The following is a 14,661-nucleotide window of genomic DNA, read 5'->3' as shown; positions in this document are numbered from 1 at the left end:
AGAAATCCGCCTGCCTCTGCCTCCCAAGTGCTGGGATTAAAGGCGTGCGCCACCACTGCCCAGCCAGAATATATTACTCTTAAAGAAGACCAGAGTTCAATTCCCAGCACTCACTTAAGACAGCTCACAATTGCCTGTAACTACAGCTCTAGGGAGATCTAAGGCCTTCAGTAGGCGCCTACATCCACAAGTACACAGTACACAGACACATACATACACATAATTAAAACTAAAAAATATTTTAAAATGATGTATGTTTGTCACAAGCAACTGAAGAAAATCTAGATCTTGGGGATGGAGTGTACAGTTTATATATGTATAGAGGCCAGAGATCAACATTGAGGGTTTTCTATTATTGCTTTTCACCTTTGTTTTGATTTAGGTTCTTTCAGTGATCATGCAAATCACTGATTGGCTAGACTGGCATGGCCAGCAAGCTTTGGTGATCCATCTATCTTCACCCCTAGTGCTACAACTATACACATTAGTAACAACACCCAGCTTTTACAAGGAATCAGAATTCGCATCTTCATGCTAATACAGTAAGCACTTTACACATTGAGTCATCTCTCAAGCCCACAAACTGTTCTTAAAAGCAAGAGACCAAGTCTTGGGTCCAGATGCCTTACAACTAAGTTGAAATGCAGTTGGACTGTGAGTTTGCAACTATGCCTGTGATTGAACAAGTTTAGTCCCATCACTGCTCACAACTAAGGACAATCTGACAATATGGCAGCTCAGACCCACCCTAAGCTAATCGTGTATATATTATACTGACTATGGTAGTACAAGTTGCAAGCATACTTCTTGTTCCCCAGTGAATTTTGCATTGTCCCATTCCTAGAATAGGAAACCATAATGAAATCCACTGACTCTAATCTTCCTGGGAGCCATGTGGCACTATTAGCCTGGTGTGGGCCTGACTCTGTTCCTTTCCACCCTTGTTGTATGCTTAAGAGCACAGCTTGCTCACAGTGACTTTCTGCGTTGCCTATTTTGGGACCTGGTTCTAATGGTTCACCCTTAGAAACTGACCCAATGAACGGTCCTTGTGGATGAGAGACTAGTTTCAGAATACTGCTGAGAGGAGGGTTTCAGCCCTTTTGTGGCTGTTCCCACTTGGGAGCCTTCTTTAGAACTTGGATTGGTCGCAGATGAGGCCCAGGGATTGTGAGAGGAACTGTTTCTGGTAACTCTTTAGCCTTGGTCTCAGCTTTACTCTGAAGCTAGTGTTACCTAATCTCCATTCCTCCTGTCCTGTTTTCTGATTCATTGGGAAAGAGACTTTCATATATACCATGTAGACTGTCAAAGCCCACCTGGCTGCCCAGAAGGTAAAGCACAATGAAACTTTTGTGACTATTTCCACCCCATCCCCAAGGCCAAAGGTAAGCAACACCTATTTAGCAGGCATTTACTAGCATGGTGGGGCCCTGCTACTCACACTCCATCTTCATGCCCATCTCCAGGCACTTCTTCAGCCGGCAGAACTGGCAGCGGTTGCGGTGGTGCTTGTTGATGATGCAGTCTTGGCTGCTCCGACAGCTGTAGGTCAGATTCTTCCTCACGCTCCTTTTGAAGAAACCTTTGCAACCCTCACAACTGACAGCCCCATAGTGCCGGCCTGAAGGGAAGAGAATGAGCACATGATTTGGCTCCTCATGAGCAGAGGTGAACTGTCTCAGCCCTATTCCCATTGGGGTGCACTCTGTCAGATGCTGTCACGTCACCACGGGTTAAAGGCAGCCCAACAATATGTCTTCCTCCTATGTCCATATCTCTACAGAAACCTTGTAAGGTCATGATGGAAAGCTCATATATGATGTGACTGCTCTTGGCACAAAACCATCCCAACACACAGAGCAGTTCAGGCAACTTTGCTCCAGTCTGCACACCTTGGCTATAGAAGCAGTCGGTGTCTACCCTTACTGCCAGACTAAAGAGTCTAGCATTACTACATTCTTGCTTACTCTCTAAGTCAAAGACCTTGTCCCTAAGCACTCGCTTGGAGGCCCTTCAAGGAACATGGTTACAAATCACAGCTCATTTCTCTACTCTAATTTACTGTCTTTATTTAGCCAATAACCTCAGTTCATCCTTCTTAGCTGATAAAGTGCTACTGTACATCACAACCTTACACGTTCTAGACTTTTCTTGCTTCCAGAACCCAAGCCTACAGCCCAACTGTTAGGAAACTTCACAGCATCACTGTTCACACTGACTACAGAGGTTAATTTGGTGGATCTCATTTTCTTTTGAAGCACTATAGTACTGAAATGACCTCATGTCAATACTCCCTTGACCTTTTTTGTAATGTCTCCTTAAATTTGCTATCTGGGTAACTTCTAAGAGCTGGAAACAGTGGCACTATAAGGCTCTGTGATGAAGCCTTTCCCTGAAGCTCACAAGAACCCTGAGTCTTTGGCTGTTTCTGTTCCTACTTCATGTATTCGAATACCTGCAGTATGTCTCCTTGTTTAGCAGACATAGATTTTGCTCAAACACTCCAATGAGAAAGTCCATTTTGATTAAAGGAAAATGTACAAGATGTCTAGGAAAGCCTAGAGAAAGGTAATGAGAACTAGTGGCAGCACTGTCTACCTGCTTCCAGGGGAAGATGGGCCTTTAAGTGGTAGGATGGACTGGCTTTACTGAGACAAAGAAAAGATAGGATCAGAAGCAGGTACCAATGGCAGAGAAATGGTATAACCAGCTTAAAGGGAAAAACCAAAGCTTCTGAAGATACTTGCTTAAGCATCCTCCTAGATTTGGTCAAACCGCCTTTTCAAAAAGACAAACTGAAATCCAGGAAAATAAACCCTCCAGACTTCTGTGAGTGGAAAAAAGCTGCATCTATGCCCCAGATTCCCTGAGCTGAGCGTCTTCATCCCCACTGCCTGCCTTACTGCTTTGCTTACCTTCTATGGCTCCCCAGTGCTAGCAAGCCTCCTGTCTCCATCAGAGCACTAACTGCGGAAGCCTTTGGGCTCTCCTTGAAGGACACCAGAAACACAGATTTAAATAACTCACTAGAAGCCTTGGGTCTCCACTAAGTGTATACACACACACACACACACACACACACACACACACACACACGCAGAGGCATGCATGCATGTCTGTGTACACTTTTCCAAGGGTACTGCATGGTTCCTACTCCATTATCGAAGCTTATGACACAGGGTTTAGTGAAAGGATAAAAAGAAAAGTGAGACAATTTGGATAGGGGGAATTATATATACAACACACCTTAGGAGATACAAACAAGATGAGAGAAAATTTTACTTAATAGCATATAAACACTTGGAAACAAATCACAGAGTTTCTTGACTTTTCCTATCAGTTTGAATAATCTGTCAAACTACTTTGCTTATTATGTGAGGTTCATGTTTGAAACCTACATAAAATGTTCTTTCTCAACTAACCATTTCCCTACCCTATAAGAAGTCATGTTGCTCCATGATACATGCCAGAAGCCGGAGTCACATACCAGAGGCTTTGTCGCCACAGACCACACAGTACTCCACCACCTGGGGCCGCTGGACGTCTGCCTTCCCCAGCAAACGCTCCACAGAAGCAGAATCCGTGACGATCTAAGATGTTGGCAAATAAACAGTGCCAATTAAAAGCTAGATAACTAAGTAAAGTAACATCTAGTTGTACATTCCAAGTCTTGGGTATCTAAACAAAAAGAACTCTAGGCAGAACCGAAATTACTTTAACCACCAGCTTCTTCATTCAACAGCCAGGTAATTCTGCTTCTTCACTGGCCTGCACGTATCTTGTGACTATCACCAAGATTGGAGGCCACATAGGGATCACATATGGATTTGCTAAGGTAAATACAGGCAAGGTTCTTCAGCTATGTTTCTCATCTCATCAAACAACATGGAAATCTGCAACCTGGCATGTTTGTCAGAGCTATATACTATGTCAAAGCTATATATCGGGCTTTCCTGAATGGATTGCTTGTTGAAGCACCTGGTAATGGATAGATGGACTAGTACAGATGACAGCAGAAGCCTGCTATTTCCTCTCACTTGTGGGTAACTCCTAGATTACAAAACAGTGCTATCCATCTAGGAGAAAACAACTAATATCAAGCTGAGAAATTTTAAAAATTTATTTTAAAAATGTACTTAATTTGAGCACACAATAAACCTTCAAATGAATCTCACACAATGGGACCATATTCAGAAATCAAGTAAAAATCACCTGTGAAATGTGACAACATCAGAAGCCAGCCTTTCACAAACCTGTGTTTTTTAACAAAATGGATAGTTTTTTTTTTTTTTTTGACTTTTTGGTTTTTTTTTTTTTTTAATTTTTTTTTTTTTAATTTAGTTTGTTTTATTTTATGTGTATGAGTACACTGTAGCTGTGAGCCATCACGTGTGTGGCTGCTGTTGAACTCAGGACCTCTACCGGCCCACTCGCTCAGTTGTAGTTTACTGCAGCTGTCTTCAGACACACCAGAAGAGGGCGTCCGATCTCATTACGGGTGGTTGTGAGCCACCATGTAGTTGCTGGGATCCGAACTCAGGACCTTCAGAAGAGCAGTCAGTGCTCTTACCCGTTGAGCCATCTCGCCAGCCCCCAAAATGGATAGTTTTAACACCAAAAGATCAGAACACACTTTGGGAGGAGGATAAGACAGATAATGCTAGCTAGCTGCACTGCTAGCTATCTCAGAGGACTTTCTGAAAGCAGAACACACTGGCTGTCTAAGTCTAGCTCATCAAAAGGAGGTTCTGAAGTTTCTCTCTATAGTAGAAAGAATGCTCCACACATCAGTAATAGCCAAACAGTAGGATTAACCAGGTGTCAACCAATAGATGAAAAGATAAAAACAAAGGCTGGCAGATGGGTCAGTTAGTAAAAAAAGACCTTACTGTGTAAGCATAAGACCTAAGCTTGGATCACCAGGCTTACTGGTCAGGCAGGCAGCCTTTCCAAATTAGTGTATTCTAGGGTCAGAGAAACATATCAAAAAAATAAGATGTAGGGCCAGCAAATTGTCTCAGTGGGAAGGGGGCACCTGCTGCTAAACCTGACAATCCATGAACCCACATGCTAAGAGAGAACCAACTCTTGTAAGCTGCCCCCTGACCTCCACACATATGCTGTACCATGTATCCACTCATATGTAAAATATAAAAAATATAAATTTGCCATATATATACTTAATATAAAATATGTCACAAATATATAAATGCATCAAAAATATTTTAACAGATACAGAGTCTGGCTCAGCAGTTAAGAGTGTACAATGTTCTTGTGGAAGACTCAAATTTAGTTCTCAGAACTCAAATTTGGGAAGTTCACAACTGCTTACAACTTTAGCTCTAGAGGAACTGAACACCTCTCAGGCTTCTACAGGTATCTAAACTTCTACAGGCATCTACAGAATAATCACTTGAACATACCCCATACAAACACTCACTTGGGGTTGGGGGGAGGTAAGGTAGGGGCAGGAAGTTGACAGAGGAGAGCATGAGGGAAAGGGAATAGAACACTAACTTCTATCTCTTCACTGTCACTTGTGTGTGAGAGCCCAAATAGGTATAGTGTTTCAGTTTAGGAAGATGAAAAGATTTACAGATGGGGTACAATAATGGTTAAGATGGTAAATTTTATATTGTGTACAATTCACCACAAATTAAAAACCAAAAATCAAGCCAGATATGGTGGCACATACCTTTAATCTCAGCATTTGGGAAGCAGAAGCAGGCAGATCTCTGTGACTTCAAGGCCAGCATGGTCTACAGAGTGAGTTCTAGGACAGGCGGGGCTATATAAAGACCCTATCTCAAAATAAGTTTAAAGAAATTTAACACAGACTGTGTTAAAACATGCCTATTCCTAATTACTCTGGGGCACTGGCATTGAGCCTGCAACCTTACAATTGGTCCTGCTTTCCCTCAGCATCTCTATTTATTTATTTATTTATTCATTCATTCATTCATTCATTCATTCATTCATTCATTTATTATTGCTGTCCTTATTGATTGTGACTGCTCCCAATCAAATCTTGCTCATATTGCTCCTCCCTCTCAGAATAGAGATAAGACAGAGCAGGAGATAGAAATATAGAATAGTTCCTGGAAAATATGTGAGATCAAAATAAAGAGCTGGACCTAAGTTGGCCACCTACATGATACTGAGGTTAAGAGTGGTCAGCTCTAGAGGGTGCCTAGATATCAGAGGCTAATGGTTTCCATCATGTGGACCTTTAAGAACAATTCTCCAGTGGCCTCATTATCACCTTGGATTAGCTTTTATCCCTTCTTACTGTTCCTGCTTGTCTTCTGGGTGTGGCCACTCAATTTACTGGTTTTTAATTTAGCTAAGACAGCAATCCCACCATGCTTGTAAATCCTCAAAGGCTCTTGGTTAAGGTTAGGGTTAGGGTCTCCTAGGGGTGGATTTGGATTCCAAGGCAGGACAAAACTGAGCTGAGAAGTGGTTCAGTATCTAGTCTGGAAACAACCACCAGCCAATGGACCTTACCTGGATCCTGCCAGGGACAAGGTTGTCCGAGGTGGTGAATATGAGCTGCTTGGCACTGGATGTCTCCGGAGAAGCCAGGATCACCTTCCCAGTTCCAGCTCCATCTGGGCTGGTTAGGATGAACTGCTGTTTAGAGGATCCAGAGGTGTCCACTGCGGTGACTATCTGGATCTTCTGTCCTGTCTGTTGGTCTGTTACAATCTATAAGATACAACATGGAAGCCCCTTTGCTTGGTGTGTCTTTAGACCTGTCTGCACTTGCAGACAGTGCCTAGGAGGTGATCACTAGAATTGGTGCTGGTCTAGGATGTATTGTACCAGTTGTGATGGCTAATCTCTACTGTCAACTTGACAGGATTTAGAAGCACTATGGAAACACACATCTAGGTGTCTATGGGAGTCTTTCCAGAAAAATTTGACAATGCAGGGAAGAGCCACCCTGAATGCGAGTGGTGCCAATCCACCACTTGAAATGGAACCCTAGACTGAACAGAATAAAAGGGAGAAAATAAGCTAAGCACCAGCAATCAATCTGTTCTGCTTCTTGACTATGGATGCAATATGACCTTCTGTTTCTGCTGCCATAATTTTTCTACCATAATGACTAAATCTGTGAACCAAAATTTTGTAAATTTACTTTGTCTGGCATTTTATCAAAACAGTAAGAAAAGTAACACACAAGTTCCATGACAAAGTAAAATAAATACATAGTGAACTTTTCAGAAATTATTTTTTCAAAAATTAGTTTTATTATACAATCCTTTCTTTAGTATTTTTAGAATTGAAAGACCCTTTATGAAGATAATCATAAAAATAGATAGGATTAAACATTTTTTAAAAGGGTAGAGTGCCTTTAATCCTAACACTTGGGAGGGAGAGTCAGGCAATCCCTGAGTTCGAGGCCAGTCTAGTCTATAAAAAGCTAGTTCCAGGATAGCCAGGGCTTCATAGTGAGACCCTGTTTCAAAGAAAAACAAACAAACAAACAAACAACAATAAAAAGCACCCCATCCTCCTGTCAACAGTCAAAAAAGACAGCATTATCTCTTCAAAAATCTGAAGATGGTTGCTTTAAAGAAGTGATAGTTTTGAGTCTTGACTTGGATGGCTGGATTCACTTGGCCATCCATTGTGATCCATTGTGATTCATCACCAACCCACTCCATTTTGAGTCTGAGATCTCTTAGAGGCCACATCTAACTTTACTGTTGTGTGGTCAGGTCAAAAAAGGCCTAGCACTTGGAGAGAAGATATTAAGACTGTGGAACACAGTGACACAGCAGAAGGCCTGGCCCCAATTCCTTGAAAACTGAAAGTCTTTTCTTCTGTGAACTCATAATTCTTTTGCCTCAGACTCTCAAGGGCTGGGACTACAGGTGTGCAACACCACATTGGGCTTTAATATGCATATCATTTATTCTATGAGGAACACTAAGTAAACACAGAACATGACCTTGAGCTTGGTGTGTTGCTCAAGTCACACCATCCTTGACTAGAGTCCACAAAAAAACACAACAGAAGCAAGCTTAGAAGATAGAAAAAGGTACAAGCAAGCAGGGAAGCAAAGAGGTTTTCTTAGACCCTGCAATACCTCAGTTTTATTCATATGTCTGGCCTGGAACTGTTAAAGTCACAAAGTTTGAGGAAGCTTATAGTAAAAGGCAAGCCCAGATTTCCCTACCTGAAACAAATGTCCATGTTCTCTGCTCACCAGCAAGAGAGAAATCAAATGGAGAGGACTAAGAGGAGAGATCCAATTCTCTATGACTTTCTACCATTCAGAGCTGATGGGCACTTATTACACATTAGTAAAAGAGCTGAGCACAACTCACATCATATGTTTTTCTGCATACTTATTCCAAGGAATAAGGTGAAAGAAAGAAAAATGGGTAGAAAACTGCTTTTTTTAAAATACAGTATAGTGGAACTAAACTAATAAAGTGAGGTGACAGAAAACCACAAACAGACCACAATGTTACTGAAGTGTACTTAAAAATCAATTATGTGTCATTTGTAGGTGGACTTAATGTAAAATGTAAACACTAGAGCAACAACTGAAAGCATTTTTTTTAAGATTTATTTATTTATTATGTATACAGCATTCTGCCTGAATGTATGTCTGCAAGCTAGAAGAGGACACCAGATCTCATTATAGATGGTTGTGAGCCACACCATGTGGTTGCTGGGAACTGGACTCAGGACCTCTGTAAGAGCAGACTGTGCTCTTAACGTCTGAGCCATCTTTCCAGCCCTGAAAGCATTTGATAGGCAACAAAAGAAAGCACATAAATATCTTTATTATAACCAAGAAGAAAAACTTCTGACAACACAGAAATTACATGAAAGGGTGATAATGATCTTAAATTATTGATAATCACATAAGTGTGAATATTTTTCATACACCAGTAAAAATACAGCAATTATTTCAACATATTTCATATATAAAGACACAGATGAAAAGACAAAGATGTACCTTATACATAAAAATAAAAACAAAATCAATAACAAAAAGAAAAACAAAATAAACTTCAAAACAAGGAAACAATTGGCCCTATAAAAAAAGATACTACATAATGAGAATTGATTCTCAAAGAAAGGTATAATAATCCTAAATTCATGTGCCCAAAACAAGGAAGCAAAATATATAAGGAAATCTGGGGTTAGTATGTATAAAACCCTAGGTTATAGCACTAGGACCAAACCCTACCCTACCCCTACCCCTACTCCAAAAAAAATCAGGCAAACAAGGCAAAACCAGATTGAACAAAGGAACAAAGAAATCCACAACTACGTCGGAGAGGTCAATGCCTTCTGTAAAGCACTAGCAAGCAAGCAGGCATCAAAACTAGTAAGGAACAGTAGTAGGCTAAGCAGTATGATCATCTTGATATAAATGCCATTTATATGATAATCCTTCTACCACCCATAATACCTCAACTCAGAATTGCACAGGATAGTCACTACAGAAACTACCTACATTCTGGCTCTTAAAATGCATTGTAAAAAAGTTTGCAGAGTGGAAGTACGTTCTCAAACTCAGTGAGACTGAAACAGAAATCAAAACAATATACTTTTGAATAAAACACAGGCTGAAGACAAAGTCATAAGAGTAATCTTACCCTGGGCTAAGTGGGGCTTACAGCAGAAGTCTTGGCTAGGTATCTGGCAGTGACACCTAAAGCCATCTGCTCAACTAGAGCTAATACAGAAAGCTAGAGCAAACACCCCAAAGTATAATTCTGCAGAACCCCAACATTTTCCATTAGGGAGATGAAGTACAATAGGAAACTACAACCAGAGCCTCAATTAAACCAGAATTATTCCCCACTTTACAGATGGTTTCCATGCCTCTTCCTAAATACATAGTAGTCTTTCCTATAAGGCAGATACTGAGCTGAAGGACCATGGATATTAAGAGCAGTAGTAGTAGTTATGTCTTACCATATAATACTTTGAAACAAATTTAAATTTTAATTTGAAATTAGGTATCATTTTCAAAAGGTCTGTTTATTGAAAAATAAGGGGAATAATACAGGGAAGGATGAGGAAAACTATTTTTATGTTCATAAAATATGAAAATATACACAAAACCGAGTTTATTTTATTGTGTACATTTACATAAATATAAAAGCTACACAGCACTGATGCATCATTTAGCAAACTGACAATTAAAAGTACAATATGATAGTAAGCATGGAGAAAAAGATGCTTCCAGGATAGCTTGGTGGAAACATAAATCAGTATGCCTTCTTTAGGGGCAGTGTGACAAAATGGTATATCAACTAGTTGCTCAATAGAAATAGGGGCATCTGCTTTGCACTGTATGTATGCCAGTTGGTTTTCTGACAACTTAACTCAAACCTAGACTTATCTAGGAAGAAGAAAATCTTAATTGAGAAAATGTCTCCATAAGATTGGCTTATAGACAAGCCTGTGGTCTCTTAATTAGTGATGTGAAAGGGTAGGTGGTCCTGGGCTGTACAGGAAAGCAGGTTGAATAAGCCATGGGAAGCAAGCCAGTAAGGAGTGTTCCTTCTTGATCTTTGCCTATGGTAGGCTAGAATATGCTTTGTCCACAGGAGTGGCGCTATTAGGAGGTGTGGCCTTGTTAGAATAGGTATAGCCTTATTGGAGGAAGTGTGTCTCTGTGTAGGTGGGCTTAGAGGGTTCCCAGTACTCAAGCTCCATGCAGTGCAGAAGAAGTCTGTTTCCTCTGACTGCCTTAGGCTCAAGATGTAGAACTCTCAGCTCTTTCTCTAGTACCATGTCTGCCTGTAGGCTACCATGCTTTCTGACATGATAACAGACTGAAACTCTGAAACTCTAAGCTACACGCAATTAAATGTTTCCTTTTATAAGAATTGCCATGGCCATGGTGTCTCTTCACAGCAATAAAATCCTAAGACACTGACTGCCCTGACTTCCTTCGATGATGGACTTGTCATGAAAGTGTAAGCCATTTTCTTCCTAAGTTGCTTTTGATCATGGTGTGTTCTATCACTATAAGAGAAACCTAATTAAGACAATATGGAACCACCGTTAAGAATTAAAAAAACAAAACAAAACAAAAAACAATAACAACAACAACAACAACAACAACAAAAACCAAGGGGCAGAAGATGGACATGATGCTGATCCTTCTCTAAAAATGTAAGGGGCTGAAGAGATGGCAGTCAGTGAAGTAGTGAAGTGCTTCCAGTGCAAGCATGAGGGCCTGAGGTCAGATCCCCAATATCTATGTAAAAGCTGGTCAGAGAGTGCCTGTAACCACAGCACCAGAGAGTTAGGGAGTGGAGACAGGTAGATCCCAAGGCTTACTGGCCAGCTAAGCTAGTCAAAAATTTAAGTTCCAGATTTTATGAGAAGCCTTATCTCAAATTATAATACAAAATTAAAAACAAAATTCCTTGAAGTTTTTTTTTTTTAAAGAAGGGCTAGAAATGTGACTCTGTTGATTAAGAGTGGTTGCCCCACATATGATCCTCAAGCACCACAAAATCTGAGTGTGATGGCACACACCTGAAATTACATCACTCAGGAGACACACATGTTTGAGGCCAACGTGGACTATGTAAATTGTCAATGAAAGAAAGAAAGAAAGAAGGAAGCAAAGAGAAAGAGAGAAAGAAAGAAAGAGAAAAAGAAAGAGAGAGAGAGAAAGAAAGGAAGGAAGACAGACACACAGACAGACAGACACACACACACACCACACAGAGTTCTACTGAGAAAGTCCTATTTCCACCCTGTGGCTTCGTTACTGGGACTTTAATACAGCATTCACATATTACCTATCCAACCCCCACAGGCAAGCAACAACTCTTGAGTACCTAAGAGGGGTCATTGTTCCATCAGAGAGAGAGAAAGAAACAGCAGAAAGTGGTGGACAAAAAAAAAAAAAGCACAAAACACAATACTACTATCAAGTGAGAAGCAGGTACAGAATGGCTATAAGAGCCACAGAAGCCTTTTTCTAGGGACTACAAGGAAGATTTCAACCCCCCCAAAAGTAACTGTACAAAGTCTTTCCTAATAAAATTGTACATGAATTTCAATGTAATATAGTTGAATGTTATATATGGAAATGCATTTCAGAAATAGATAATAAAGTTCATTGAAAGCGATGATTACAATGCTTTCTTGAAAAGCAACAACTGATAAAGGGAGAAATGGAGGACCATCCTAGGAGAACCTCAAAGCACACAGAATTCTCAGTCTACCACTTAAGAATGAACAAGGCAGAAAAATCTCACAAGCATCTCCAAAATGGAACCGAATGCAGTACCTTTTGCCTTTTAACTTACCTTCCTTTTCAAAGCTGGGTCAAAAAGTAAAAACTTGAACCTAGTGTTTTCCTAATGTTTCAATTATCTCCACAGCTCCTGCCCTACATCTCTATCCCCAAAGAAGCAACTCTCAGCCCCAGCCCTTTTTCCACTGAGGGATTATGTTCCTCCTCTTCCTCTTCTCCCCTAAAAAATCTTTGCACCAGTAGGGCCGTACCATACAAAGAACACCAGCAAGGCTTCTGGACACCTATGCTAGCCCACATGACAAGGGATGGTGTTTTGTGTTGCCTGGCACCTAATTACTATTATATTACTATTATTATTCAATAATGAATTTTAGCAGATCCCAGAAAAAAAAACCAAACACTCATTAAAAAAAAAATCTCTGGAAACTGTGGGATGAGAATTATGTATCCTAAAACAGCATGTTTCAGTACTAATATTTCTTCATTGTGACTATGTAAGAGAATGCCATCATTCTTAAGAAATCTGTATGACTGATCCAGTGCAAAGAAATGATGCCTGATGTTTATGAGCAAATGAATACTAAGTATATATAACACACATTCAGAATTGAATAGCAAACAATTAGTGAATCTGAGTAAAGGTTATGATTTTATTTATTATTTTCTGTAAATTTGAAGCAGTATAAAAATAGGACATTAAAAGGTATAAGCACAAAACCAGATATGTTGGCATAAGCCTGTAATTCCAATACTGGGGATGTGGAGACAGGAGAATCAGGAGTTCAAAGCCAACTTCAGCTACACAGAAAGTTTGAGGTCAGCCTCAGCTACAGGAGAACCCATTGCAAAACAAAAACACAAAAGCAAGCAAAAACTTTTACAGCATAACTGCTAGCATTTCCTGGTACCCATCTGCAGGTCTGCAGGCCTTACCACATTTCATCATTCTGCACTTATAGATCCACAGTGAAACTGTACAGAAGGTTTTGGAAATTCTCCCTAGGTCATAAGACTGGATCCTAGATTTGTTTATTAATTTAGGCAAAACACTGTCCAATCTGACATCTTTCAGTCTTAACTTTACTAGAGAAGCCACTATTTAGGTTCTAAGCATTGCTCTCATACACTAAAATACTAAAAATTCATTCTCTTTTCAGGCTCCAGGGGATGAATGTTCACTGACAAAGCATGAGCTAGGAATGAGGATGTCATTGAGGCCATCTGTATTAACACTGAAAACAGAGAAATTATTTTACTTTTAAAAACAAAAATCTTAAAGATGTTTTATCTTATTTATCATTGTGAGTTTATACATTGTGTGTGTGTGTGTGATCTGTGTATGAGTGAAGTTGTATACATGCCATGGTGTCCATGTAGAGATATGAGGATAACTTTTGAGAATCTGTTCTTTCCTCCTTCCTGTGTTAGTCAGGGACTGAGCTCAAGTCACCATGGTTTCTTGGCAGGTGCTTTTACCTGCAAATGTTTTTTCTATTGTTCATCCCAGTTCATGTGTTCTCATTTAGCTGGGTAATCAAATAGCTATGCATTATCCCTTCCTCCTAGTGTCTTGCTATAATTTCCAAAGTCTTTTTGTTCAAAAAAACAGAAAAAAATATTCAGTGGATTAAAGGCAGATTCACAGCCCTGCTCCTGCTTAACTAATAGTTAATAATAATAACAGTAATAATAGTTACTATGCATATATTATATATATATTAATTAAACATGATTATGTATAAAATGCCTTTCTAAGCATTTTAAAAGCATTAAATTTGCTGATTTAGGGCAAGATCTACTATTATATATATTTTTTCCAAATAGAAAAGTGAGGCATTAAAATTGTTAACTGCCCTGACTGAAAAACCTATTAAGTGGGGGTACTGGATATGACTACAAGCAAGGGGTCTCTGATCCTAATAAAATATATACTGCCTCTCTACTTGGAAGCAAGTAAATAATAAAATGGTATGCCATCCAGTATTTTGAAGCAATAATTCATACTTGTGCTTTAAAGGTAGTTTAAACTAATACAAACTTTTACCTGCTGCTTTCTAAATGAATGAACTCACACTGTACTTGATGCTAAGAGGTAAATACTCTGTAGTGAATCTCTTAGGCAGGTTTGGTTTTGGGCAGAGTGAAGAAACCCAGTGGAACTGACATGAGTACCTGAATGCGCTGAGGTGAGGCTACCGCAGAGTCGGTGGAAATTATCTGGATGCGCGGGGAGGGGCTGGTCATCCCTGGAGATTCCGGCCAAGAGGTCTGTGTACGTGGTACCTGTGGATGAGAACACAGGGTTTAGGAAGGCACCCAGTGATTTCCTAAGAACTACACTTTTCTTTCCTTCTTAAAGGCAAGGTCTTATTAACTCCATGCTGGCCTCTAACTATTGG

The 14,661-nt window shown here is 39.9% G+C and overlaps 1 protein-coding gene across 8 annotated transcripts in view; it reads right to left on the bottom strand.

Moving 5' to 3' along the window:
• The window catches only part of Nr2c2 (nuclear receptor subfamily 2 group C member 2), a 67,709-nt gene that overhangs the window by 15,573 nt on the left and 37,475 nt on the right, over window positions 1–14,661 (bottom strand). For all 8 annotated transcript variants that reach the window (XM_031382608.1, XM_031382612.1, XM_031382605.1 and 5 more), the window contains 4 exons: window positions 14,435–14,545; window positions 6,511–6,711; window positions 3,491–3,593; window positions 1,445–1,624 (listed from right to left, as the gene is read on the bottom strand). In XM_031382608.1, the coding sequence (XP_031238468.1) occupies window positions 1,445–1,624; window positions 3,491–3,593; window positions 6,511–6,711; window positions 14,435–14,506 (556 nt within the window). In that variant the 5' untranslated portion in view covers window positions 14,507–14,545. The remainder of the gene's footprint in view (window positions 1–1,444; window positions 1,625–3,490; window positions 3,594–6,510; window positions 6,712–14,434; window positions 14,546–14,661) is intronic.

This window comes from Mastomys coucha, unplaced genomic scaffold, assembly GCF_008632895.1.
Source record: "Mastomys coucha isolate ucsf_1 unplaced genomic scaffold, UCSF_Mcou_1 pScaffold20, whole genome shotgun sequence".
Classification (NCBI taxonomy): Eukaryota; Metazoa; Chordata; class Mammalia; order Rodentia; family Muridae; genus Mastomys; species Mastomys coucha.
Note: the sequence above shows the minus strand (reverse complement) of the source record. Positions and strands in the feature narration are given on the sequence as shown.